Source organism: Diabrotica virgifera, chromosome 3 (assembly GCF_917563875.1).
Source record: "Diabrotica virgifera virgifera chromosome 3, PGI_DIABVI_V3a".
Lineage (NCBI taxonomy): Eukaryota > Metazoa > Arthropoda > Insecta > Coleoptera > Chrysomelidae > Diabrotica > Diabrotica virgifera.
In genome coordinates, this window is record NC_065445.1 from 173,067,086 (window position 1) to 173,093,637 (window position 26,552).

General features: G+C 35.3%; 1 protein-coding gene across 1 annotated transcript; it reads left to right on the forward strand.

Moving 5' to 3' along the window:
* Nucleotides 1-20,518: 20,518 nt before the first annotated feature.
* LOC126882632 (uncharacterized) lies at nt 20,519-26,512 on the forward strand. Its single transcript, XM_050647607.1, has 2 exons — nt 20,519-20,868; nt 26,398-26,512. Exons 1-2 carry the CDS (start codon nt 20,519-20,521, stop codon nt 26,510-26,512), a joined length of 465 nt encoding a protein of 154 aa, XP_050503564.1.
* Nucleotides 26,513-26,552: the final 40 nt, after the last annotated feature.

The following is a 26,552-nucleotide window of genomic DNA, read 5'->3' on the forward strand; positions in this document are numbered from 1 at the left end:
ACATCCCTAAAATTAAAAATTATTATAGTGTTATTGTTGAAACCTCTGCAGATGTGTTTAAGCACTTAATTAATAAACAGAAGATCTTCATTGGTTGGGAAAGTTGTCGTGTGTACGAACATATTAACGTGTTACGGTGTTTTAAGTGTTGGCGCTTTAACCATAAAGCCGAACACTGTACAGTGCCCCATATTGTGTGTGCAGAATGTGCTGGTCCACACAAGAGCAGTGAGTGTAAGGAAGATGAAAAAAAGTGTACAAACTGTAAGTATGCGCACAAAGTTTTAAACATTCCTGGAATAAAATTTAATCATTCGGTCTTCGATAAGACATGCGTGTCTTACAAGCGAGCATGTGACCAAGCAAAAGCCAGAACGAAATACATCTAGCAACTACCGGTAAGTCATCAGAACAATTCAAATCCAAATGGTTTAATCTTATGTGTTAATATAGAAGGTCTAACAACCCATTTTTGTGAGTTAAAACAGTTATTAACAGATTTTCAACCGGTTCTTGTAGTTGTAACGGAAACTCACATAACTAATGATATTGTTGAAGCTGAATACCAGATAAAAGGTTACAATTGTTCTGTAAATTATTCCACTAGCAGACACACTGGAGGGGTAATCTGTTATGTACGTAGTCATATTATTTACCGAGAATTGAAACAATTTTCAATTCAAATGGAGTATTGGTGCACACTTCTTAAAGTAACGATTGGTCAAAAGCATTTAATTATTGGTGGTGTATATAGATCACCAAATGGATCTAGTGCTGTATTTTTTTATTTTCTTCGAGAATTATTTGAGTTAGAAGAAATGTGTACAAATGACATTTTATTGTTGGGAGATTTTAATGTAAATGTGTTAAATGTTTCTGTAGTCGGGACTAAACTCTTAAATATTATTCAAGCAGCTGGATGCAAACAAATCGTTAAAATACCAACACGAATTACTGCAAACTCCAGAACTCTAATAGATCTAATTATCACAAATTGCAAACTTCAAGAAACTGACCGAACTTTTCCGAAATTTACTGATCACGACATTATTGGTACGTCCATTAATGTTTGTGCAAAAAAGAATTTAAAAATGGTATCTTCAAGATATATTAAACCTGAGAAAATTGAAGCAATTAACATTGATTTAATTGGAAAATATTGGAATTATACGTCTACCAATGTTGACGTTTTGTATGAATACTTTTTAAATAATATCAGAAGCAGTTTGGATAAGATAGCACCAACCACATAAATTCCGTTCTGATAGTAGTTATTGGATTGATGAAGAAGTACGAAATTTACAAAGAGAAAGAGACATCTGTTTTTCAACATTTCGGTATACGAATAATCCATTAGATTTTCAACGGTACAAACGGAAGAGGAATGAAGTTGTTACTTTAATTAGAAGAAAGGAAAAAATATTTTACGAGCAAAAAATTGATCAATGTCGCTATGACAGTAAAAGAATGTGGAATACTTTAAAAGAAATTGTAAATAGTAGTAATAATACATCGAATTTTAGCATATTAGATAGTAGGTTAAATTATGTATTTTTTATGGGAAATAAGCCACAATTTTACTAAAAAATGAATTTATTAACGTTTCGAAGCCCAAATCGGGTTTCGTTGTCAAAATACAAAATACTATTGAATTGGGGTAAAATAGTAAAATTGTGGCTTATTTCCCATAAAAAATACATAATTATAAAAATGCCACAAGGAAATAGCTTCAGAACAACAGTAGGTTAAATGTTACTAAAGACTTAAATAAGTTTTACTTTGATAGTATTGAGGGGATTGCTCAAAATATTCCTAGATCCTCAAATTTTTCTGAAATACAGCTTGATATTGTTTCTAAGATTGATACTTTTCCCATCATTTCACGGTTTCACCCCTATTCAGCGGTCCCCATAAGCGCGGTCCCCGATTGAGCGGTCTCAATACAGCGGTCCCCGTTTCAGCGGTACCCCGATTCAGCGGTCCCCATAAACGCGGTCCCCAATAGAGCGGTCTCAATAAGAAAATAATAATATGACAATGATAAGTAATTAATTTTATTGTAGGACATTATTTTAACCTATTCTTTTTTGAAAATATACAGGTAATATCTAAGTATCTGGTATATACCCCAGTTAATAGGGAAAAAATCATCGATTTCACGTAAAAATGTTCTACAGGGTTTTCAAAGTTTTAAACGGTAGATGAGGGATAACTGATGATAATTCCGTGAAGACGTACAGCTGATTTTGCTTTTTTTTAACAATTGTAAAGAATGAAAAAAGCAGTTTTTTGACTATAAAACGTTTCTTGTAAATTTTAGAGAAAAATGTTTCAAATAAATGTAGATCTTAAAAAGTTCTTTAATTTGGTGGTAAGCATATTGTAATATATAAACAATTGACCGAGATAATTGCAAAAAACCCTCATTTTTGCAGTTAATTATAAATATTAATAACTTTACTTTTTTGCACAATGACGTAAAATTTAATGACTTTAAATTATGTCAATTAATGAGTTATTTAAGTGTGCTAAATTTCAACCAGATCGACCAAACAGTTTATAAGTTATTCAATTTGTTTATCCCAGAGAGCAATTGTTTATACAACTGTTCTTGCCCTACAGTGACTCTGTGAGATATTTAGCAGATCGCAGTAGATTATTTGAGACTTTAATTTTAAGACGTATTAAAAAATTTTTAACATTTTATTGAAATTGTTATTAAAAAAACTGTTTGAAAAAGACCTGACTTTTTAGCTTATAAACAATTAGAATAACTTGGATATTTTTTGTGTTCCGTGCTTGCATGTAGGCTCAATGAAAAGCTGATGAAAAAATGCATATAAAAAAAGAAAAAATAATTTTATATGGCAAACAGAAATGAAGTTAGCATTTATTTTTTAATAAATCATATTTCCGTTGTTAGATAGTATAGATTGTATATGAGAATCTCCATTTTATGATCCAGTTTATGAACTGCCTATGCAGTGAAATAATAAAAAGTTGTGACCCTTTAAAATGATGGAAAATCATGGAAAAATCAATTGATTACATTTTTTTAATTATTGAATTTTACAATTATTTCGTAAGAATTCTGTAAATTTTATTAAATAAAGTATATTATTAAGATAAATATATAATAAAAAATACACATTAAAAAAGAAAAAACTAGTTTTACATGACCAGTAGAAATCAAGTTAACATTTGTTTTTTAATAAATCATATTTCAATTGTTTACAAATATTAATAGGTGAAAATTGAACAGATTTTATATAAGAATCTACATTTTATAATCTAATTTATGGATTGTATATGCAGTGAAATAATAAAAAGTAAGGACCCTTTAAAATAATGGAAAATCCCTGAAAAGTAAATTGATTACATTTATTATAAAAGTTATTTTTTTTTTGGCATGGGCTGTCGCCACTCAGCCAGTCACAATAAGTATATTTTAAAATCTAAATACATTTCAAAAATATAAAACAAAACAAAAATAAGAAAGACAAGGAAACGTTACGGTAAAGGTGGTTGTTAATATTGCAATTATTATATTCAGGAGTTAAGGTAGGAATAAGACAGGGTCACTTGCTTCTTCTCGTCTAGGGACCCTTCAAGACATTTCGTTTAGACATAACTAGACTAGTTCGCGGATAGGAGGTAAATACATATGGGATAAAACAAAGGCAAATAATCATTTGTGGATAATGCTTAAATGTTGATTTTACTTTTACAAATAAATTCCATTAAACAGTCATATATTTTTTTCCTATTTAGAGAAAGTAGGTAACATAAATTATAAGGTGGAAATATATTATATTTTAATAAATTTTCAATTAGTTTATTAGTTTGTTGAGTATACTTTGAGCACTCAAAAAATATATGATTTAAGTCTCCCTCTTTTTGACAGTCTAGACATAGATTTGAAGATAAAATGTTAATTTTCGCCAAATGAAAAGGATAACAGGCGTGCCCAAATTTTATTCTAATAATGGAAGTAATATATCTGCGGGGAACGGAATAATTTTTAAACCAGTACTCAGTAGGCACTTTAGGTTGAATTATCGCATATTGAGAGGAACTATGTTTGCTAGATTCGTTCCATGTTCGTCTCCATTTTGCGTTAACTTCATTTTTAACAATTGCACATATACCTGGATTAGAAGGTTTATGTCCGGTTAACGATCCATGTGTGATGGCTTTTTTTGCTAATAAATCAACATGTTCATTAAAGGTGATACCTATGTGTGCTTTAACCCATAGGAAATTCACTGCTCTTCGTTTTTTATAGATTTCATAAAGTATTTTTTTAATTTGGAAGATATAGTTGTTTAAATTATGACTTGGAAATATTATTGTCTGAATAGCTGTCAGTACGGAAAGTGAGTCAGAAACAATTACTGTAGACTTATTTTCTGTATTCATAAAATATAATAAAGCTTCATAAATTGCAATTGCTTCAGCGCTGAATACTGAGAAAGCATTATTAATTTTATACATTTTTTCTGTATTGTTTGATGGGAAATAAAAGGCACCTCCAGTGCCACACGTTGACTTCGACGCATCTGTGTAGATAATTATAGACTCCGAAAAAACGTCCAAGATACTTCTTAAGATGTTATGACTGATAGCTGCATTTTCATGATAACTTGGCTTAATTACTTTTACCAAATGTAATAAGGAAGGAAAATCTTCAAAATCTAAGATTTCGTCTGGATTTGAAGTAACATCAAAGTTAGACATACTGCGAAAAGCTAGGAGGTGAATTCTTGTGTTTCCAATATTTATTCGTCAAATCAGCTTCATTCAATTTGCTTATTTTTATATGAAGGGAAGGATCTTTATGTTGTAATTTCATAATAAATTTTTTACTTAGATATTCTCTTCTATATTTCAGTGGCATCTCTAAAGCTTCGACATGTAACGCGTTAATTGGAGTTGATTTCATAGCACCTAAACAAATCCTCAGAACTGTATTTTGTGTTACGTCGATTCTGCTTAGGGCCCGATCAGATGCAGAGCCATAGAGTACACAACCATAATCTATGATTGATCGAATATAAGCTTTGTAGAAAAGTAATGATGTTTCAACATCTGCTCCCCACCACGTTTTTGAAATTGCTTTTAAAAAATTTATTCCTTGATTACATTTGTTTAGCATAAACTCAATATGTGATTTCCATGTTAGTTTTCGGTCAAGTATCATCCCCAAATATTTGATAGAGGTTTGGAAACTATACTCATGATTGCTTAATTGTAATTTATCAATATTTGGTAAGTTGTGTCGTGTGAAAATGCAAACACTAGATTTGTTTGTGGAAATTTCAAATCCATTTTGTTGGAACCAATTGTTTGACAAGTTGTGCATTTTACCTAATGTTTGTATACAATTATCATATTTTTTTGAAAAAGAGTATACAAGGAAATCGTCAGCATATTGTATAATCTTCAAAGTGCAGTTTTCAATTTGGCTATTATGTAGATCAGCAGTGTACAAATTAAACAACAAAGGGCTCAATACTGATCCTTGGGGCAGCCCCAAGTGGACCTATGAGACTACTGTTGTTTTATAAGTTAATATATTAAATAAAACTAGTAATTACTGTAATTACTTTACTGTTTATACAAGATACAAGATGGACATGATACAAGTGAAGTTAGCCGAATGTTCGTCTTCTTTTTACATAATATCTAAAACTAAACGTACATTTCAAACACCTCCACCTTAAAGATTAAGTTTTCGGGGTGGCCTAATATTACGGCCAAATTGGGAGCGATTGTAGGTGGATGTACTATCAGACATATCTATATTATGGTTGTTACTGATTGAGCAACCAGGAGTCTGATACTCATCATTTAATACATTAACAGGTGGAGTATCTACATTATCGGGTGATATTTTATTACCTGGTGATTTTAACCCCAGCTCTAGTGATTCTAAGGGATATAACTCAGGTTCGTGCAAAGTCTTGGGATCTGATTTAGTTTTTGACAATTTTAATTGTGATGTGTTACGTCTTACAATTTTGTTGTTGTCTTCCCTTCGTATCCAGTACGATCTTGGTTCTTTAGCCTTCTCTACAACAATTCCTTTAGACCATATTTTATTCTTGCTGGTTTTAATTACAACTTTGTCCCCTTTCCTGTATTCAAATGGTTTCCTGCGGCAGATTTTATCATAATTTGATTTAACTTTCTGCTTTTGCTTACACAACAATTCGTAGATACCCTTTTGTATTTTAGGTTCTAAGTTTGCCTTGGTGGTTGGTATTTGAGATTTTAAATTTCGACACTGGAGGATTTGTGCTGGTGATGCATTTAAATTTATTACAGGAGAGTTGTTATATTCCATAAGTAATTCTCTGAAATCATTATTTTCTTCTAAACTTTTCCTCAAAATCTGTTTTGATATGCTCACAGCTTTCTCAGCTAACCCATTGCTTTGGTGGTAGTAAGGTGAACAAGTTTGCACTGTAATATCCTTTTCTCTGTAGTATTTGTTGCATTCATTGGAGATAAAGGGTATATTGTCTGCTATTATGTGTTGTGGGTATCCAAATCTAATAAAAATGTCTTGGAATGCATTAATAATAGTTTTTGAAGTTTTATCTTTTATTAATATAAGTTCAATCCAGTGTGAGAAATGATCAATAACTACTAAATAACTTTTCCCAGCGAATTCTAAAATATCAGTTACAATTTTGTTAAATCTAAGTGTAGGAACTGAGTGTGGTAGGAGAGGTTCTTTGTAATTGGCCGGCATATATTTTTCACAAATTCGACATGATTTGATAAACGAAACTATATCATTTGTTAGATTAGGCCAATAAAATAATTTCCTTGTTCTATTGATAGATTTACTGATACCTATATGACCTTTGTGTAATATTTTAATCATATCTAGTTTTAAACTTTGCGGAACTATTATTTTATTATCCAGAAAAACAATACCTGCCTCAACGTATATGCTGTTTCTAAGTGGATAGTATGGTCTACAGTCTTTATGTATTTGGTTCTCCTTGGGCCAACCCTTATAATAATAATCATGGATTTTCATTAGAGTCTTATCCTTGTTGGTTTCAATGCGAAATGCATCCCTCTTTTCGACACTCATTGGTAGGTGGGTTGTTACAGAGTGTACCATCTCAAACATTTCTGGATCAACGCTTTCTGTATTTTTTAAACTTGCTCGTGAAAGCATGTCTGCGAAGTGTATATTCTTCCCAGGTACATAGTATACATTTAATGAATATTTTAATAGTTTTATTCTAAGTCTTTGTAACCTGACAGACCCTATATTATGAATGGGTTTCTTCATTATAGATATAATGGGTTTATGGTCAGTTTGAACATCTACATTGAATTTATAAATAAAATCATGAAATTTCTGAGTTCCGTAATATATAGCTAAAAATTCTTTTTCGGTTTGACTATAATTGACTTCATGATTGTTCATAGTTCGAGAACTGCATGCAACTAATTTTAGAATTTTGTCATATTCCTGAAACATGCAACAACCTAGCCCATCCTTAGATGCATCGCATTGTAATACTATTTTCTTCTCTGGGTCAAATGGGGTGAGACCTGGAGATTTGCTAATTATATGTTTTAGTTTGTCAAACGCTTCTTGGTATTTGGGTAGCCACTGAAATTCACAGTTTGCTTTTAGTAGTTCACCTAAAGGGTTCATATACTCTGACATATTTTTTATGTAACGCCTTACATAGTTGAAAGACCCTAATACTCTTTGTAATTCAACTTTATTTGTAGGGGTAGGTAATCTGCATAGTGATTCAACTCTATTCGGGTCAATTTCCATGCCGTTTGACGAAAACATCTGTCCCATAAATTTAACCTGACTTTGACAGTATTGAATTTTGTTTCTATTAAATTTAGCATTAAATTTTTTTGCTCGTTTTATTACCTCTGTTAAGGCTATATCGTGTTTCTCTCTGGTGGAACCAGAGATTATCATATCGTCATGACAAATTTGTACATTTTTTATACCTTTAAAAATTTTTTCTACTTGATCCTCGAAGATATCTTGGGCATTGGATAATCCATAAGGTAGTACTTTGAATCTTTAAATACCAAATGGGGTTGCAAAACAACACTTCCATGAGGATTCTTCAGTGAGTACTATGTGATGATAACCCTCTGCCAAATCCATCACAGTAAATATAGTCTGGCCTTTTAAATTTGCACATATTTCTTCAATATTTGGTACTAACCTGGGTTTTCGAATAATTTGATTGTTTAGGTCGGCTGGGTCTAGACAAAGCCTAATTTTACCATCGGGTTTTTCTACGATAACAGTTCTATTAATACTCGCTGCTGGATGTATCTCATCTACCTTAACAATTGCATTTCTCTCTATGAGCCTTTGTAGTTCATTCTTTAAGGGGTCTCGAATAGCCAAAGGACTCCTTGTAGGGGGGTGACTAACAGCTTCAAAACGTTCAATGGTGGCGATTGTGTGTTCACCAGGGAACCTTCCAAACCCACTAAAAATTTCATGATTTTCCTTAATAAATTTATCTTTGTCATTTAAAATTATCTTAGCACAATTAACCCTTTTAATTAAATTTAATTTTGTACATGTTTGCCTACTTAACAGAACCTGACTTGCACCCTTCGTTATAACAAAATCTTCATAAATTTCTAAATTTTTATACTTACAATACAAATTACATATACCAATTGGTTTTACATGTGAGCCCTCAAACCCTTTTAATACAAACTCAGTAGGTCTAACCTTAAATTGCTTGTTAATAGTTTTAAAAATCTTATCTGGGATTATGTTTACATCTGCCCCTGTATCTAACCTAACTTTGATTTTTTTGTTTTCTATGAACATAGTTTCCTCCCATACATTTTTTTGACTTTTAGAATTGCTAGAGTTAACATTTCCTACAAAATAATCACTTACACTGCTATTGTCTTCATCCTCATCTTCAACATTTCTTATATTTCTTACCTTACATGCGACAGCAAAGTGGTTTTGTAGTCCACACCTTTTACATTTTTTGCCAAATGCTGGACACTCTCTGACTCCATGGGTGGTCTGACATCTCTTACATTTAAACTCATTTTTCTTTTGTTTGTGGTCACGGTCACACTTCGGTTTATAATTTTGGGATTCCTTTGTTGACCAATTTTGATTATTATGTCCATATTTGTTGACAAAATTTACCTGGGTTAAGTCCTCTTGGAATATTAGACTCTGTGATTTACTTTGTTCACTTGTACGACAGAAAGTTACAGCTTTATCAAGTGTCAGTTGGTCTATTCGCAGTAGTGCTTCTCTTGTTACAGGATCGTTGATACTCATTACTATTTTGTCACGTAATGCTTTGTCCTCGTTGGATTCATTCTTGTCGATAATATTGTAGTTGCAACTCTTGATTAAATGTCTGCACTCAGTCAAGAAGTGTTCGAATGTTTCCCCTTCTTGTTGTGCTCTTTTCAGAAATTTATATCTTTCGAAGCACTCGTTTATGCGTGGATTTACATACTTTTCAATAAGACTGCGTACATAGTTGTATTTACTTTTACTAGCTTCTGTGTCAGGAACATCGAAAGTCGTCATGATTCTTGCTGAATTGGTTCCAATAATATTTCTTAAAATTGATAGTTTGACATCATCTGCGGCCTCATTTTGGCCCGTAGCCACCAAATAATCGTCAAAACTTACTTTCCAGAACTTCCATTCTGAAGCCGCATTCGGTCCTTGTAGATCGAAATCTGGTGGCACCTTCACGCCCATTGCCATATTCATACTTAATTTTTGTATTAGCTGTTGGGTATTTTAATTGTATCTTTATTTCCTTGACTGCGTCATGTTTTATAAGTTAATATATTAAATAAAACTAGTAATTACTGTAATTACTTTACTGTTTATACAAGATACAAGATGGACATGATACAAGTGAAGTTAGCCGAATGTTCGTCTTCTTTTTACATAATATCTAAAACTAAACCTACATTTCAAACAACTGTTATGTGCTCTGAGATATATCTTTCTACATGAGTAAAAATTATCTATTGTTCCTGCTAGTTGGGCTGGTATTTGGAAATTTTTGACTAATTTTTCAACTAAAATATCTAGACAGACTCTATCATATGCACTCTCTATGTCCATACATATTGCAGGTAAATAATTATTGTCTGTAAATTGTGTGATCTGTAAAATTGTATATCTACCACTAATGTTGAAAGGGCGTCTAAAGTACTTCTTCCTTTTCTGTACCCAAATTGAAGGTTGGGAAGTAATTTTTTTCTAACCACCATTCCAATGTCTGTTTTATCATTCGTTCGACTGTTTTAAGAAGGCATGACATAAGAGATATAGGTCTATATGATTGTGCCACGTTACGATTTTTACCTGGTTTCAGTATTGGTATTATAATGACATCTTGAAATTGAGGAACTAAACTCCCATTTTTAACCATCTCATTGAATATTTCCAACAGCAAGAGTTTAGCTATTTTTGGAAGGTGTTGTATTATGGGATATTTAATATTATCCAAACCTGGACTTGTGTTATTCCGATTTTTAAGAGCATATTCTAATTCTGTAATGTTGAACGGTTCTAGCAAAAAATGGTTCTGTTCATTTGAAGCATAGCTGTAGCTTTTTAGTAATTGGACTGATGGAGGAGCAACTTGATCAAAAATTTCGTCGACTAATGTATCATTAAGACATGTTGGATTAGTAATTGGTTTTCTATTGATCTTTCTAGCTTGGTTCCATAATGCTGTGGAAGGAGTGTTTTTGTTTAAATTTGAGACAAAGTTTTTCCAACTTTCTTTAGCTATTTCCTTTAATTTTTTTTACTTTTAGCCATGCTCTCTTGGCATTTTAAGTAATTTTCAAAGTTACGGTTTTGCTTATAATTTGAAAGTGCTTCTTTTCTTTCCTTGATAATGTTATCACAATTTGTATTCCACCACGGCGGAGAATTTCTGATTTTGTTTTTATAAGCTTTATGTTGTGGAATTGATAGTTGAGCTGCATAATTTATACAATCAATTAAAAAATTATATTTGTCTGACGCATTTTCCATTTGGTAATAGTTATTGAAAAATTGCTCTGCTGAAATTTCGTACATGGACCAATTAGCCTTTCTTGTATTCCATTTACTTTTAGGAATAATTTCTTCAGGTAAATGTATGTCGGTAATTTCCATATAGATCATAAAATGATTCGATCCCAAGGTGTCTGTATGTATAGACCAATTAATTTTATTGACTAGATCAGCTGTAACGAAAGTAACATCAATAGCTGATTTATTTTGATCTGGTTTAGTTAAAATGGTAGGTTCTCCATTATTAATTACTGTAAAATTTAAGTCATCTGCAGTTTTAATAAGTTGTATTCCAGTTGCATCATTATAATTAGATCCCCAAATCGTATGATGCGCATTGAAATCTCCACCTATAACTACTGAGCCAGTGACCTGTGAAAATATATTTGCCCAATCACATACTGTACTTTTACATTTAGGAGGTTTGTATATAGATAATATATTGAGTTCAATATTTTTAAAGTTTGTTTTGATGCCACAAACTTCAATATCAGAATTAAAGTTATAATTTAGTTTTAGTTCACTGAAGGTTACTGTGTTACCGATAAGAATCGCAACGCCACCAAACCGGTCTTCCTTCCTATCTCTTCTTATTAGGTTATAACCATTAAAAATGTAATGAGAATCTTTTTTAAACCATGTTTCGCTAATTAGTAAAATATCAATTTTTTTATTGTTTACGTATTGCATTAAACTGTTTTTGTTTGACATAATAGATCTAGCATTAATTTGACCAATTTTTAAAATATTTTGTACAGCCATTAGAAGCTATTATTGTTTACAGTATTTAAAACCTGTTCTAATTCATTAATTATAGTCTTATCGTCTATCGTTTTTATATCTTCAATTGAATGAATATGTTCTAAGAGGTTCATTATAAAATTTGTTATAGTTTTTGTCAACTGATTTTTATTTTCAACTTTGTTATAATTGGGTTTATGTGGATTAGCCGGTAAAGGCTGGGCAGGTCCAAATGTAAAGGGAAAGATAGGTTTATGAATAGGAGATTGTATGATAGGAGAGTTTGGTTTCCTTTTATTTCCTACAGATGCATGTGAATTATTGTTCAATTGAGAAGATGTTAGAGAGCGCGCTTTATTGGTCTGTGGACCTAGCTGAGTGGGGACAGATTTTTATTAATTTTTGGAAGCGAAGGAAATTCTTGTTCATTATTTTCAAGCAAAGAAAAGTAATTTTGATTCATAACACCAGAAAATGATTGTTCACACAAATGTTTTGCCTCTAAAAAAGTAGTCTTTTGTTCGATCATTATACTTTTAATCTTTTTTTGTTTTTCATAAAAGGGACACTTTTTTGATATTGTAACATGCTCATTACTTTTACAATGTATACAATACATAGCTTTATCGCAAGTATGATTAGTAGTTTTAGTTTGCCCACATTGAATACAACATTCCTGAGAACTTTTACATTGCTTTGACACATGACCAAATTTCAAACATCGACAGCATTGAACGACCCTACCAATAAATTGTTCTACCGGAAAATAAACTCTATTAAAACCTATATAGTTGGGTAGAATATTACCCTCAAAGGTGACAACTATAGTTTTTTTATCTACGTATTCAATTTTTTCCTCTTTTTGGATTCTACGCTTTGTTCTATAAATATTTAAAACTTTGGAAGTAGATTCAATGTTCTCCATAAGATCCCCTACAAGCCCTTTAACTTCCAACAAGTGATTTGGAATGTAAGCTCTTAAATTTTGAGCGTCTAATAATTTATTTTTGACAAGATTATTAGCTTCTAAACGTGATGACAGCAAAAATTTTATACGATTACGGCCAATGCTTTTTATCTCTTTAATATGTGTAAGTCTCAGGGTCTTAAATAATAGGTGACCTATCGACATAGGATGCAATCTAGAAAGACCACTTTCATTCCCAATTTTTTCAATATAAACCCAAATATTATCTAAATTGTACTTATCTGAGACCAAGTTGAAATATTTAATATCCTTTTGTTTTTCTATCGGCAAAGTAGCACTAGGTTGAAAACTATTATTTTCCATTACACTATCTTCATTGTTCACTATGTCTTTCGTCTGAGAGGACGTCCCTAATGAACTTTGTTCCCCCATAATGGGGGAACCAGTTTAATTTGTTTATTAAAAAAGTCACTGGACTATTAACTGTTATTTTTATCGAGTATTAAATTTTTAACGAGTTTTTAATAATTCAACAAAAATTGATAAATCCGGTTCTCTCTGTAAACGGTAGCCTGCGATCGATTCGAAGGTACTAATAAGACTGATAAAAGTTATTGAATTTTACAATTATTATTATTTTGTAAGTCACTTACACACGTAAAAACATGTGTAGTTCATATGCTGTCAAAGTCAAAGGTGACTTGACAATTTATTTTCGGTATGGTGTGGACTAACTGGACTAATCAATAATTGTGTTCGCATATGGAAACCGTGAAATAAAGTTAACGCTGTGGCATTTTTTTAATGCCTTTTTACATTTTGTCACTCTAACTATAAACAGCCGTTTTAAGTGCAACAAACCGGTGTAATATTAGGAACTTTAAAAATGGGGCGTAGAAAAAGCTCTTTTTGAGTAGTGGTTGTAAAAAAAATGGATTTTACTCACTGTTTTTTTGGTGCGGAAAATGTGATTTTCCGCATGCTAGTAGAAAAAATATTTTTTTTACTTCTAACAAATTGATTTGATAAACCCGCTCTCCCTCTTTCGATAGGTACCCGCAGAATCATCCTAAGTAAATTGGTTTATGTAGAATAATGTTATAAATATTTAGCCTCTAGGATAAACTTTTACAATTTTACAAAAACTATTGCATGAATTAATTTAAAAAAAATTTTGAAAATTATTTACTATATTACCCTACTTTTTATGCAATTGCAAAGCAATAGGGTGATTTTGGGACAATTTATTGTTTATTTTATAAAATTCATTTTTTATTGTTAAAACTACTATCCCCACGAGGGTCCTGTTTTTACTCATTTTCCTGAATGATGCCTCTCCTGCCTCTTTTCCTGAACGATGAAACGGGTCGGTGGAATCGAGAACCGCCGAAATGGGGACTGCTGAAATGGGTACCGCTGAACCGAAGACTGCTGAAAAGGGTCGGTGGAATCGAGAACCGCTGAAACGGGGACTGTTAAAATGGGGTCTTACCCATTTCACTTGGTAAATTGCATAAAGTGGTAAAGGGATATTTTCAGTGGTTGGTTACCCATTGTTAAACATAGTTAATACCTGCCTGCAAGCAGGAGTTCTGCTCAGTATTAAAATGTAGTACCATAATACCTGTACTAAAAATAAGTCAACCAGAGGCGTTTGAAGATTTTAGGCCGATTAATTTACTTCCGATAATCGAAAAAATCATTGAATTATTAGTTTATGATCACTTATTTAACTATTTAAATGAATATAATTTGCTGTTTGTAAATCAATCTGGTTTTAGATGTAGGCACTCTACTGAAACTGCATGCCAGTTAGTATGTAACACATGGAAGAAAGATATAGATGACGGTAAAATAGTAATTAGTGTCTTTGTAGATTTAAAAAAGGCTTTTGAAACAATAGACAGGCAGATGTTATTAACGAAATGCAAAAATTATGGAATAACTGGAGTTGTGTTCAAATGGCTAGAAAATTATCTAAACGGTAGATGTTCCCCAAGGAAGCGTTCTTGGACCATTATTATTTATTTTATATACAGGGTGTCCCGGAAAATAGTGCGTTCCTTAAAGGTGTGGGTAGAATGCACCATTTAAAAGAAAACTTTCTTATAAATTTTTTTTCTAAAGTCATCTGTTGCCCCAAAAAATTAAAATAATGTATTTTACTAAAATTTACATTTGGCAACACGGCAGTTTTATTTATTTTGACACAGCTTAGATAAAAATATACAAATTGTAAACACAAACAGTCATATCATAATCACCTGTAACCCCAGAATAAGTACATCCTATTGTTGTGATATTGTCATGATTTCGATAGCGAGTATCATGATATTATATTAATTACGTTTAGTGCAAGATTTAGAGCAAGGCTATTTACCTCCAAGTAAAATAAGATCTTCAGAGAACCCGAATTTCTGTGTAAAGTGTTATGTGCAGATAAAGTTTATTTTTACGAATGGTGTGTTTAACTTTCGTGGTTGACAAAAGTATGAATTTGTGGGCTGGGAATATTTTTTATAATCATCTAATTGAACCATTCGAACTTCCCAGAAGATTGAATGGAGAAATGCAGGTACTCAAATGTTTGCAACATGTTCTATCGATGCTTCTTGAAGACGTAGCTTTATTGTAATAAAAATTTTTTATGTAAGTTAAAACACTATACAAACCTTATTTATTAGATATTTAATAAACACAAATATTATGCTGTTTTTCTATTACTGTTATCCGTATTTTATCAATGTATATTATGCCTATGATCGATGATTCATGTTAGTTGAGTTACAGTAAAATTATTTTAGCACAGAAAGAACGCAGCGCTGCCGGCTGTATTTGCTTTTCTGTGGACATTAATCAAATGCATTAAAATTAATAAATTATTTTTTTGAAAACGGTTGACTTAACAAAAAAAATTTATTAGACTTTTTTGCTCTAAATGGTGCACTTAGCCTATACCTTGAAGGAACGCACTATTTTCCGGGACACCCTGTATAAATGATCTACATCTCTATCTTAAAAATTCATTTGTAAATCTGTTTGCAGATGATACACTAATTTCTGTCTCTGGACAAGATTTTAATAATTTAGTTCAAACAATAAATTAATGATGAATTAGATATTCTTAATAATTGGTTGATGGCAAATAAATTGAAACTAAATGCTCAAAAACCTAAGTGTATGATTTTGGGTACTAAGATAAATTGTTCTAAATTTAATCAAGGAAATTTTAGTATTAAAATAGGTGAAGATATAATAAGTTATGTAGATGAAATTAAATATCTTGGAATTTTATTTGATCCACAGTTAAATTTTACCAAACATATAAATTTTCTGTGTAAAAAAATTGGTAAAAAAATAGGTTACTTCTCTAGAATATCTAAAGGGCTTTCCCGATGGTCTAGGAAGGTTGTGTATAATACAATAATATTTCCGCATTTTAATTATTGTATGTCACTGTTTATTTAATGTTCAAATGAACAGGTATATCGTTTGCAGTTGCTTCAAAATAAAGCTATGAGAATTGTCCTTGGATGTAGCAAGTATACCTCTATAAACGTTATGCTGGAAACATTAAATGTTTTAGATGTTAATCAGCTTATTACTGAGTCATGTTTGGTGTTAATATATTTTTTTTTCATTTTATTAAGTGCAAATTTACAATCTACTCCAATTACAACACAGAGTATTTAGCAAATAGTAGCAAAGTCTTGAATCCTGGCATGCTTTGGGCACCATCCATCGATGGTTCTCCAATACACCTAATTAGTTAGGTCCTCTGGCCATGTTCTTTTCAGTCTTCTTCCCACAAGTGGCGACTGGTAGAGTTGTTGAATAGTTTGACTTTCATGGGCGAAATTTCTTTCTTGGGCTTTGGTTGCCTGTAGTCTAATAACATCTTCGATGAATGGTATCCCAAGGTCATTATGGATAGTTATATTGTAGACGTACCATGGTGCATTCGCTATCATGCGCAGCGTCTTTGATTGAAAAGTTTGCAGTATTTTTGTGTTGCTCGGTTTGCTGCAGCCCCATAACTCTATACCATAACTCCATATCGGCTTTAGTATAATTTTGTATAATAATACTTTGTTTTCTAATGATTACTGGGATCTTTTACCTAGCAGCCAATACATTTGTCTGACTTTTAAATTTAGTTGAGCTTTCTTGGTTTTGATATGGTTCTTCCATGTCAGCTTTCGGTCCAAATGGAGTCCCAGGTACTTGACATCTGATTTTAAGGGGATAGGAATGTTGTTAATATGAACCTGTGGACAGTCGATCCTTCTTGTTGTGAACGTAATTTGTGAAGACTTTTCACCGTTTACTTTAATCTTCCATTTTGTTAACCATGTTTGAAGTGAACTTAAATAGTTTTGCAGTTTGTTAGAAGCTCTATCTGGGTTATCGTCTGATGTAAGGATTCCTGTATCGTCGGCAAATGTGGCCATAGTAATGTCATCATCAGCAGGTATATCAGCAGTGTAAAGGAGATAAAGGAAGGGACCGAGGACACTACCTTGAGGTACTCCGGATTGTATAGGATGATATTTGGAAAGTGAGGTATTTACATTGATTTGGAAAAATCGCTCGTTCAGATATGATTTTAATATTAGGTATATTTCATTAGGCATATTCTTTTTCACTTTATACAACAGGCCTTTATGCCACACCTTATCAAATGCTTTTTCCACATCAAGGAATACTGTCGCACACATTTTCTTTCCCTCTAAAGTTTCTTTTATATAATTTACAATCCTATGGCACTGCTGTATTGTTGAGTAGTTCTGTCGAAAGCCAAATTGATGGTCAGGTATTATGTTATTTATGTTTATTCTTTCGAGAATTCGGACTAAAAGAAGTATTTCGAAAATTTTTGACATTATTGGTAGAAGGCTTATAGGACGATAGGAGGAGGGTTCTGTAGGCGGTTTGCCCGGTTTCGCAATCATAATTATTTGTGCGTATTTCCATTGAATAGGAAAGTGACACAGTCTTATCATGCTGTTATATACAATAGTTAGCAGGACTATCGCTTTTCTAGGCAAATACTTTAGTACATCACCATTAATTAAGTCATAACCTGGAGCCTTATGAGGGTTTATTTTATTTAATGCCTTCCAGATCTCTGTTGGTGTACATGGTTTCAGTGGTAGTGATAATTGACAAGGAGCGTCGAGAAATGTGTATACTTCTTCATCTTCAGCACTGACTTCTGTATGTAGACTAAATACCTGGGCGAGGTGTTGTGCTAATGTGTTTGATTTTTCTTCACCAGTTTTTGCCCAGCTTAGATCCGATTTTCTAATTGGTGGAATAGATGTTATTGGTCTCTTGAATTTTTTGGTCGCTTGCCATAATGAATGGTCATTAGGTGTTAGGTTGGAGATGTAATATTTAAAAGTCTCATTACGGGCCTGGATTAAAGCTGTACGCAGTTGATGTGTTAACCGATTTAATTGTGTTTTATCCCGGGGATTCCTTGACCGCTGCCATTTGGCTCTAGCTCTTCTTTTTTCATTTCAAATTTCTTTAATTTGTAAAGGAATGTTATGATCATGGGTGGTAATTTTTTTATCATCTGGAGTTGACTTCCATGCAGCATCTTGTATTACTTCTGTTAAATGTTGCACTGCTTTTTCTATTTCATGGGGTTCTTTAATTCGATGTTTTAAGTTTATATTTGTGTTAATAATAGCTTGAAATTGTTCCCAGTTGGTTCTTTTATTGCAGAGTTTTGCCACAGGTTCCTTCCAAATTACAGTTGTACTTAGTGTTATGATTATTGCGGTGTGATCTGAACTTAAATCAAGACTGGGTTCTATTTTGTAATGTATATTTGAGATACCTTTGATAACGGCAAAGTCTAGCAGGTCAGGAATCCTGTTTTGATCGGTCGGCCAATACGTTGGCTGACCTGTCGAAAGGAAGTTTAAATTATTTCTCTGCGAGCACGCCAATAAATTTCTACCCTTTGGTGTTATAAGCCTCGATCCCCATACGGTGTGTTTGGCGTTCCAGTCTCCAGCTGCTATAAATCGGGGTCCTAGTTCTTGAAAAAAGGTCTCGTATTCTTCAATTGATATGGAGTGTCTAGGACAGCGGTTCCCAAACTGGGGGGCGCGCCCCCCTGGGGGCGTGGAGAAAGTCCAGAGGGGGCGTGACACCCAAGTGAAATAAATATAAAAAAAATTACAAAAATAATTTCCTCATAATAATACTCCCCTCCCGCCATCCATGACCCCCACCACCCGTTACCTCCATTTGGCCTTGGCGTGAGTGCGAGCGTCCCTCCACCCCTACCACGCCCGCCTACCACTACCACCACCGCATCTTCAATCCAATGTCAATAACCTTGCACTTTGTTCATTGTTCAGTGCTTGCGTTGTAACTAGTCTGTTCGCCAGTCCGTTGTGCCAACAGTGCTTTCCGTGAATTATCGTCAGCGTGTTTGCTGTATTGTGGGTGTTCTGTAATTGCTGCGACGTTTGAATTGGAGTAATTGTTTTTGTGTTGTGTGAGTTCTGTGTAAAGCTGAATCAGAGAAGATGAACACGGCAAAGAAACGCAAGTATATTGACGATTATATTCAATATGGGTTTGTTTCCTTGCTTAAAAATAATGTTGATCACCCTCAGTGCGTTATTTGCTATGAGGTATTAAGCAATGACGCGATGAGGCCTAATCGTCTTCTGAGACATTTGTCAACCAAACATGCCTCTTTAAAGGACAAACCTACAGAGTTTTTCGCTGCAAAATCTAAGAATTTAAAGCGCATGAAGTTAGATAGCACTGGATCTGCTGTTCAGTCATCTCTAAAAGTGCTTGAAGCTTCATATGAATTATCTCTTATTATTGCTAAGGAAAAGAAAAGTCACACTATTGGTGAAACGCTTGTTAAACCGTGCATTTTAAAAGCAGCCGATGTTGTCCTTGGAACTGATAGTAGGCAAAAGCTATCACAAATACCACTTTCAGACAACACCGTAAAACGCCGCATTGATGATATGGCCAAGGACATTAAAAACCAGGTGGTTGATGCAATAAAAAAATCACCGTTTTTTGCTATCCAGCTTGACGAGAGTACAGACATAGCACAATGCTCTCATTTGCTTGTATATGTTCGTTACATTGAAAATGAAAGAATGAAGGATGAACTGATGTTTTCTACTGAGCTGTTGACCACTACTAAAGCTGTAGATGTGATGGAAGCAGTATCAGACTTTTTTAAGAAACACGAACTTTCTTGGCAAAAACTTATTGGTGTATGCACAGATGGTGCTCCTTCAATGATGGGTTCTCGTTCAGGCTTTGTGCAGTTGGTCAAAGAGAAGAATGCTGATGTGGTTGGGATTCATTGTTTTATTCACCGCCAAGCCTTGGCAGCAAAAACTCTTCCTAACGAACTCAATGCTGTTTTAAAGCTTTGTATTAAAGTAGTCAACTACGTTAAGAACAGTGCATTAAATACTTGGCTGTTTAAAATTCTGTGTGAAGATTTAGGAAGTGATCACAAAACGCTGCTATTTCATACAGAAGTACGATGGCTATCAAAAGGCAATATGTTGGGAAGACTATTTGAACTCCGTGATGAAGTGATAACGTTTTTGGCACAGCAGAAACAAAACGAGCTTAGTGCAGAGTTCAAAAAACCCCGGAACCAAGTGATTTTGGCCTATTTATCAGACTTTTTTGACACGTTAAATAACCTAAACTTGAGACTGCAAGGTGCAGACTCAAATATAGTAACACATCGGGATGCCATCAAGATGTACGTTGAGAAACTACAACTTTGGATACGTAAAGTGTCAATGAACCCCAGCAACTATTCAAGTTTCAGCAAAGTAGTGTCAGTCTCAGAAGAAGTATGTTTTGAGGACGTTTTTGAAGGACCGCTTTTGAAAAACTTGATAACTGACCATTTGAAGAACCTCAAGGAGGAGTTCAGCAGGTACTTTCCTAACTTGTCAGAGGAGTTGTACAAACTATCAACTGACCCGTTCAACATGGACATACAGTTGCTGCCAGAAGAGTTGCAAGAGGAGGGAATAGAAATAAAAAATGACTCTGCTGCAAGATACGATTTTGACAAAATGGACAAGCCCTCATTTTGGTTAAAGTACTTAAAAGTTTACCCTAGTGTTTCAGGGAAAGCTGTTCGGATGTACTTGCCTTTTTCAACAACATACATGTGCGAAAAAGCGTTTTCAACTCTTGTGGCGATCAAAACCAAGTACCGCAACAAACTTGATGTCGAAAGTGACCTACGCTGTGCTTTGTCTGAAACTCAACCCAGGATCTGTCAGCTTATCCAGAACATGCAAGCGCACCCATCTCACTAAATTACATTTTATGTTTTGTTTTTGTAAGTAGGTAGGCCTATTGTTTCACCTTCCTTAAATTGAAAATGTATCTGTGTTACAATGTTAAATTTTGTATCAGTTATTATATTCGTTTTTCATGTAATACTTGTTTAAATTTTCACCATACGTACAATTATTGATATGTGTAGGGGGGCGTGGGGGGTCTCCAAATAACCAGAGGGGGCGTGGTACAAAAAAGTTTGGGAACCCCTGGTCTAGGAGGACAGTAAATTGCTGCAATGGCAAGTGGCCATGTAAATGTTTCTATTTTTAGTATGGTTCCTTGTATTTTAGGTGTGGAGTAATTTTGTAGGAAATAGTGTTTAATAGAAGATTTAATAATAATTGCTGTTCCTGCGTGAGCAGTTCCATCAGGATGATGAGTAAGGTACGTTGTGTATAAAGGGATTTTTACTACTGTTCTTTCGGTTGAGTGTGATTCTGAGATGAGAAGAACATCTAATTTATTTACTTTTAAAAATGCTGTGATTTCCTGTACATGGTTTGGTAGCCCGTTGGCGTTCCAGGCGGCTATTCTAATTGATGGAGCCATTAATTCGTTATTTTACTAATGACTATTGTTAGCATGTTCAGGATCATGCTATTTTGGTTCAGAAGTTAATTAAATAGATTTTTGAATTCATTTAAGAAGCTTGACATCATGTGTGTTAAATCTTCACCATTATTTGGTCTGTTGATGTTTCCTGAGGTTACTTGAGCATAATTCATTCCATTTTGCGCATATTGTTGAGTCATTTGGTGCAGTGCTGGATTGGGATTTATGTATCCTTGCGACGATACAGCCTAGACTAATTTGAACATATTCAGTAATATTTAATTTCTAGAATCGGCTGTTTGTGTGAATCAGAATCAACTTTTACTAAATGGCATTGGGAAGAGTATACTTTTCCTAGTTGGAGTCTACTTTTACTAGTAAATGTTGAGTATAAATCTTCATTTTATATTTATAATCAACTTTTACTGAAACCAGCCGTTAGAGTTGACTCCAACTAGTTGGAGTCAACTCCAACTGGATAATCAACTTGAACTGTAACATATACACAAAAAATAAATAAGTTTTCAATTTAAAAATCTTTTAGTAATGTTTTTAATATTTTTCAATATTATTAATTTACTATTAGGATTGAAAACTACTTCGTCTCTCTCTAGATCATTCCTTTCTCTTGCACATCTCACACACTCCAAAAGAGTATATGTGCGAATGTCCAATGTCCGAAGCCCCATAATACAGACAATACATTATCCGATACAGACACGATCCCGTGTCCTGTGATCACTTAGGTCAGATAGTAGTCTAGGCGCCTGTGTCCGCAGTCCAGCCTGCTCCGCAGATTCGGTATCAGTAATTTCGTCCACTGTGCAACATCCTCCGTTGAATCCCACTCATATTGCCACATCCCAACAGATATGGCCCCCTCCTCACCTCTAACGTTATCCCCTTGTACTTCCCTATTTATCTGCTTAAACATCCTCTCTTTCTGTCACCAACAAATGTAAGTGTAAGGGGACGCAGCCGGTGATCACCTACAGGGCAGCAGTAGATACAGTCCTGTAAGCACTTGCTACTCACAGCAGAGTAGTTCTGTCCGCGCGAACCAAGAGCCTCTTGTACGCCTGTATTTCCACAGCCGCACTCCAGACTGGTGCCGTGTAGAGAATAATAGATTGAAAAAAACCGTGTAGAACCCTCCTCCTTTCGGATTTAGGTTCCCCGATATTGAGCATCACCCACCCCAGCGCAGCCGCTCTTTCCGTCTTACGGATCACCTCCCGGATGTGCTCTTCCCAACTGCCCTTCGTATGTAAGACCACTCCCAAGTACTTCTTAGGAGTGATCCGCATACCCGCACAATCAAACACCATTCCATCTCTCTTTCTCGGGCCTTCAAGGACTACTGCTTCAGTCCTCTCCGCCGCGAGACTCAAACCATGGTCATGAATAAGGACTTCACCTGATTCAGGACTGCTGCTACCAGCACCGCGATATCATCCGCGAATGCGAAGGGGGCGACCCACTCTCCGAATTCGCAGTGCATGACCCCGTCAGACACCAAGTTCCACAGTAGCGGGCCGAGGACGGACCCCTGCATGGTGCACCCCAGCCGTAAAGTCTACAATCACACCTCTCTCAACCATGATTTTCCTCTTGGACAGACAATCCGACACGATATTCATCAAATATGCGGGACAATTCCTCGCTGTTAGAGGACCTAGCACAGAGAACCACTGTAATGCATTAAAAGCGTTTCGGACGTCGAAGAGGAACAGAACTGCCACTTGTTGCGGTCTCCCCTCGCCTCCACTTCCTGAAACGCCCTTATCACGTAGCAAAAGCCACGCAGGCTACAATCGCTCCAGACATTTGACCGCCTCTGGCAGTATTCCGTCTTGCCCGGGAGCCTTGCGCGACTTAAGGGACTCCGTCGCAAAAGCGAGGTCTTCCGGAGAAAAAGGTACACCTTGCTCCATATTCACGCCATCCCAAGTTCCGGGCGGGAATAACTCTCGACAACCCTGAGCTTCTCGTCCAGCTGCATGTCGTACGGACGAAACGCTTGAAAATGCTTCATTACGATTTTATACCCGTCCCCCAGAGGTGTTCATCCAACTTGCTACACAGAACCCTCCAGCGCTTCCTTTTCTCGTCTCGGAGTGTCCTATTCAAATTCTTCTTCCGAGCTTTATACTCTCTCTCTCTACCTACTTCTTCCTGTCTTCTACTCCTCGCTCTTGTTATTTGTCGGCGTAGCGAGATGTACGTGTTCTCAGTCTTTCAATTGCATCCATTCCACCAGTAAGGTATCCTACTGGCATGCACATTGCTCGTCCTACTGTCACTCAACGGGGCTTTCATGACTCGTTCGAGACCTTCCACCAGTTCCACCGTAGGTGGTTGGTCCCGGACGCCTTGTACGTCCCACTCCCCTCTCTTCGTATACAGCCCAGTCTACCTGGTGACTTTCTTGATTCACCGGCTCGCGCGCCAAACGCCTTCTCGGCGGGGCAAAGATCCCTAATCTTTGCCCCGCCTATCGCGAAGTCGATAAATCTACGATTTGTGCCAATGTAATCCGGTAAGCTCAATATTTCACGCGTCGCGCTGCCGCCAGCGTAGCGCAGGTGACATGGATGTATGTTCCAGAATCACATATCACAAACGTAGGCTCCAGGTCTGTATTCAGCACAGCCAGGTCAATAGCACCCACGTACTCCATGATCACTTGCCCCCGGATGTTGGTGATCGTCGAACCACAAGCCGCGGATTTCGCGTTGAAGTCGTCGAGCACCACACATCCGTTACTACTATCTTTCCTCACCTCTTCCATTATTTCATTCATTTTCCATTCGAAGTCATTCACTGCTATATTTGGCGAGATATAGCAACAAATGAGACTCATTCTCTCCGGCCTTACACACGTAAAGCTCATGTGGGCTTCGATCTCTCTTACTCTTAACTTTTGATTCCGGATCCATACAGCGACGCGACCCGATTCGTCCACAAATCAGCCTTGATTCCTGATCAAGGTAGAGTTTGGTTCCGACGCCACGAAAATGTCGAACATTTCCTCGGCCACTGAAGCAACGGCCAGATCGTGCGCCAATCTTCTTGCCGTACCCACGTTGGTCTGGAGAACCCTCAACTCAAGATACTGATTTTTGTTCGCCATCCCAAGCAGAGATCTCACATCTACCGCACCGCATTCGCAGACCTACGCCTGGCCGAATCAACCAAACGTCTGAACTTCGGGCTCTCCCTACTCTCACTCCTATGACCTTCTAGGTATTTACCTACCTTTCTAGGTATTTAGGATGTTTACGACTTCTTTATACAAAAATCTGCATTCACTATAGTGGAACCTTTACAGTTAGTTGCCAATTTTTCCAATTAAGCGTTATTTTTTTTTTGTGTAAAACCTATTGGCCACAAAGTGTATTGTTGATGGTGTATAGCTAATGAATCCTACTGCCTTTAGATTCTGCTACTATGGCAATAATTGTACAAAGTGGCTGCGGACACGGACAACGTGAAATTGCAAGAATTGTTGGAAGGAGTCTATGTGCAGTTCAAAATGTTTTCCGGTGCTATGAGAAGACTGGTCTAATAACCAGAAGACCAGGATCGAGGTGAAATTGAATCGCCACCCAAAGAGGTGATCGGTTTGTGGTGTCCGCAAGTTTACGGAATAGAATAGTCTCTGCGGTTTTCTTATTAAATAAACTTCTAGAGGTGAGAAATGTCAATGTTTGTGAATGACTTAGAAGAAGACTTCGAGCTGCTGTATAATCTTGCAGAAAGATGGCTCCAGGCCCACCATTACCACGCCGGCATCGGATAGCAGGATTAAATTTTGCCCATACTCATCTGAATGGGTATAATGTAAACTGGAGTGACATACTGTTTTCAGCTCAATCGCGATTTTGTCTCAATGGCTCACATGGATGTAGTCGAGTATAGAGAAGATCCGGAGAAAGATATGCTGCGGCTTTGTATTGATGAGCGACCCCCGGCGGTGGGTTGGTTATGGTCTGGGCAGGAATTACGCAAGCACAGAGTTAGTCTTCATACAAAATGGCTCTCTTACGGTTCACAGATGCATTACAGAAGTTTTAAATGATCATGTTATGCTTTCCTGACTATTATGGGAGAACATACGATTTTCATGCAAGATAATGCTAGACCCCCCTTCCTGCCAGAGTTGTCAGAGAAAATTTTGATAAAGTGGGAATTAGGCGGTTTGATTGGCCACCACTCAGTCCAGACATGAATCCTATCGAACATGTCTGGGATGAGTTGGGTTGAATCCGAGGCATACAACCGCTCCAAGAACTGCCCAAGAGCTACGAGAGCTGTTATTACAAGAATGGGATAACATCGATCAGAATGTGAAATTTCATTGAAAGTATGCCTCGTCGCCTACTAGCTGTTATTAATGCAAGAGGGTGAAACACACGCTCAGGGGCGGCATTTGCCCCCCTGACCCTGAAAATGACTGAAATTTACAAAAAAATAGATCAATTTTGTATTATGTTTGCATATATAATGTATTGTATATATAATGTTTGCCCCCCCCCCTAGCAAAATTTCAAATGACGCTCCTGCACACGCTATTGATGAATATTTTTTTCCAATAATGTTTAGTTTTAAAACTCTTTTGTCAGTTTCTTAACAATAAGTCGCACTTTGTTTTACCTGTAAACTGTTACTTCTAAATAAAGTCCAACAACCAAAATATTGTTATTAATGTAATACCTATTGATTTTAGTTTCCAAAATAGAGTACCACTGGTTTACAATCGCAAACAGAAGTTTACAACCGAAAATGTCAATGATACATCTCAATTTCAATGTGACCTAAATTTTTTGCCCGCCAGTGTATAATAATTTGAATCGCTCAGGCATTCTGATTGAAGTTGTGCGT